Below are 3,155 nucleotides of genomic sequence, written 5' to 3'. Positions count from 1 at the left end.
AACCCAAGCAAGAGGTGCTTGGCCACCTGTAGCCTGCACGTGAGGGGTCCCAGTACCCACAGCCCATGCAAGTGGCATCTTGACCCCTGTAGCCTGTGCCAGAGGTGCCCTGGCCTCTGAGAGTCCAGACATTTGCAGGGAAATATATTCCTATGACATTTGGCCCTTCCTCCTCTTGCCCTCCCTTACCATGGTGCCTTGCTTTTCCTGTGGACCAGACCTCCTCCTGGGTTCCCTCGACTAATTGTAGCTATTCTAATAAGGTTGTCACTCATTTTAGTTATAATTGGAATATCCTGAATGGCTGATGTTACTGAGTTTCTTTCCATGTATTGGCTATTGGCTATTCATGTAACTTCCTTGAGGAAGGATCTACTAAATTTTCTCTGCCATTTTTATTTGGGTATTCTGATTGAACATTGATGGTAAATTTTTAAGGATGCTTGCATTTGTGATCATGAGGGGTGCTGGTTTACAATTTCATTCTAGTTCCTTTTCTGGTGTTGGTATCAGATTTATGTGAATTTCTTAAAATGAGTGAGAAACTATTCTTTCTTCATGTGTTGTGTCAGAATTTTCATAGATTGGATTATTGATCCCTTTTATAGTAATCACCAATAAGACCACATGATTTTGGAGTTTTCTTTGTGAAAAGATTTTTGGGTATTAATTCAGTTTGTAAAATAGAGATGTATGCAGAGTGTTTTCTTTGTTTTGTGTCAGGTGTGACATTTTTTCAGGAACTTTCCCATTTCATCTAAGTTGTCAACTGTATTGGTTTAAGAGTGCTCATAATTTTCCCAAATTAATGTGTCGCCATATGGAGGCTCGACAGATTGGTGATCATTTCATCCTTTATAAAAATATTGAATCAATGTGTTGTACACTTGAAACTAATATTGTCTATCAGTTATAATTCATTAAATAGAATGACATCTCTACGCCAATGTTTTAAAATATCTGGAAAGAAACATCTAAAGGAAGAAAAAGGAATGATGTATCTGTGATGGGTTCAGGGCCAAGGATTAAAAATAATATATGTTTTCCCCATAAAGCAGTGTTTGATAATTAGTTCTTTAGGATATGAAGGGAAAATTGATGATTAAATGCCAGTGGGGTCATCCTGATTGATCTGTAATTTACAAAATCACACTCTTGGTTGTCAGCTTAATGGAAAAATAAGGTTGGATGTGCGTCTTTTGAGTTGGTTCATCAAGAGATATATTTTACTTTCTTAAAAGAAATGCAGTTTTTTTGAGTGCGTCCTGAAAGGCTTGTTTAACTTGCTTATTCCTCAGAGTATATATAAAAGGATTCAGCACTGGTGAAATGGAGGAAATAAGCAATGCCACACCTTTATTGAGATTTACCTCTTCTTTGGCAGATGGTTTGATGTAGATGAAGATGCAGCTGCCATAGCTGATGGAAACGACAATCATGTGGGAAGAACAGGTAGAAAAGGCTTTTTTTCTTTGTTGGGCAGAAGGGAATTTTAGAATCGTCCTGATGATATTTATGTAGGAGAGAATTACACATACAAGGGTGATGATGAAGGTCAGCACAGCACAGGCTATAACCATCTGCTCAATTAACCAGGTGTCTGAGCATGAGATCTTCAGGAGAGGAGATGCATCACAGACAAAATGATCAATGAGATTAGAATCACAGAATTCCAGATGAAAACACAAGCTGAATGGAGGGAGGATAATCATAATTGTTGCCCCCCAACAGCAGACAACCATTGCTTTGCAGAGTGTGTTGCTCATGATTGTCATATAATGCAGGGGTTTACAGATGGCCACATAGCGATCATATGCCATGGCTGCCAGGAGAAAGAACTCAGTTATCCCAAAGAGGTATGTAAAAAATAATTGAGTGAAACATGCATTATAGTTAATTGTTCTGTCCGCAGTTGATATACCGTATAGGAATCTTGGAATACAAGCAGTTGTAAATGAGATTTCTAGGAGAGAGAAATTTTGGAGGAAAAAATACATGGGGGTTTTAAGGTGGGGATCCAGCAGGGTTAGGGTGATGATGGTCAGATTTCCGGTTACACACAATATGTAGGTGAGAAATAGAAAAAGGAAAAGCAAGAGTTGCAGCCGAGGATCTTCTGTCAGTCCCAGAAGGATGAATGTTGTTATTGCAGTGTGGTTTCCCATCAATGACTCCTGGATTTTGCCAACCCTGCATGAAAATGACATAGATTTGAAGTGCAGACTTCAGTGACGCAATCAGCCAGTGATGAGCACTCTCTTGTATATTTGACTCATCCAGCACCCGTGAGTTTTACTTGTTGATCCGAGGAATGCATTTCCTAGTTTCCAGTGAGCTCAGCTCCCCAGTCTATTTATACCTAATGGGGACAAGTGGAATTATTTTATAAGTTTTAGTTGTTGACTTATAGTCTAACTTTTCCTTTAGTAAACTCCTAAAATTAATTTATAATGAATTAAGTATTTTTAGCTCCTACCCTGGGTTGTCCTTTTTTTATTAAATGAATTTATTTTTCATTTCATATATTATAGCTAATTTTTAATACCGTCAAATGTTTTCCTTCAATTCATAAGTGAAGTTAAAAAAATAAAACTTACCTTCAGTTTCAATCCCTTGCTGTAAAATTTGGGAAATGTTAAAATCCTAAAATAAAGTTTCCTATCAGGACCCAAACTAAGCTTTTCAATTCTCTCTAAAATATTTTTTTTTTTTGCTTTCTGTTGTTTGATCAGTCATTATAAAGGTAAAAGCGGTTTTAATCTCTAAAACATCCACTTGTATAATTTCACAGGCTTTACTTCCTATAGATGTTCTGTTACTTCTTGGATCACACTGTGCAGTACAACGTGGCTACTGTGCTGCACTTTCATCTCTTTGCGAGGTTCTGCTGAGTGTATGAGTGAAACTGTTAAAGGACACAAAAGCTGTGCTTTGATGCTTCATTTCACCCCTCAGATTGAAACACTATACTGTGGAGAAGCTGTCAAGACAATAGTTGCCGAATACCCTCTCCGTGAAACTCTTTACTCCATTCTCACTTCTTTCAAGTCCACATTTTTTGCCTCTGTTTTTACATTTTGCATTTACTTCTCAACCTCTTATTCTCTGGATTTCAGTGTCAGCTGTCTTTATTAAGCCCTCCATCATGTATTTTC

The 3,155-nt window shown here is 37.6% G+C and overlaps 1 protein-coding gene across 1 annotated transcript; it reads right to left on the bottom strand.

The window, feature by feature from the left end:
* Window positions 1-1,226: 1,226 nt before the first annotated feature.
* On the bottom strand, window positions 1,227-2,165 carry LOC125131714 (olfactory receptor 6C68-like). The gene has a single exon (XM_047788484.1). The coding sequence runs from the start codon at window positions 2,163-2,165 to the stop codon at window positions 1,227-1,229; it is 939 nt and encodes a 312-aa protein (XP_047644440.1).
* Window positions 2,166-3,155: the final 990 nt, after the last annotated feature.

Source organism: Phacochoerus africanus, chromosome 7 (genome assembly GCF_016906955.1).
Source record: "Phacochoerus africanus isolate WHEZ1 chromosome 7, ROS_Pafr_v1, whole genome shotgun sequence".
NCBI classification, from domain to species: Eukaryota; Metazoa; Chordata; class Mammalia; order Artiodactyla; family Suidae; genus Phacochoerus; species Phacochoerus africanus.
Note: the sequence above shows the minus strand (reverse complement) of the source record. Positions and strands in the feature narration are given on the sequence as shown.

What these genes read in the sequence shown, in the direction of transcription:
- LOC125131714 (XM_047788484.1), bottom strand. Translation starts at nt 2,165, where the DNA reads ATGGGAAACCACACTGCAATAACAACATTCATCCTTCTGGGACTGACA.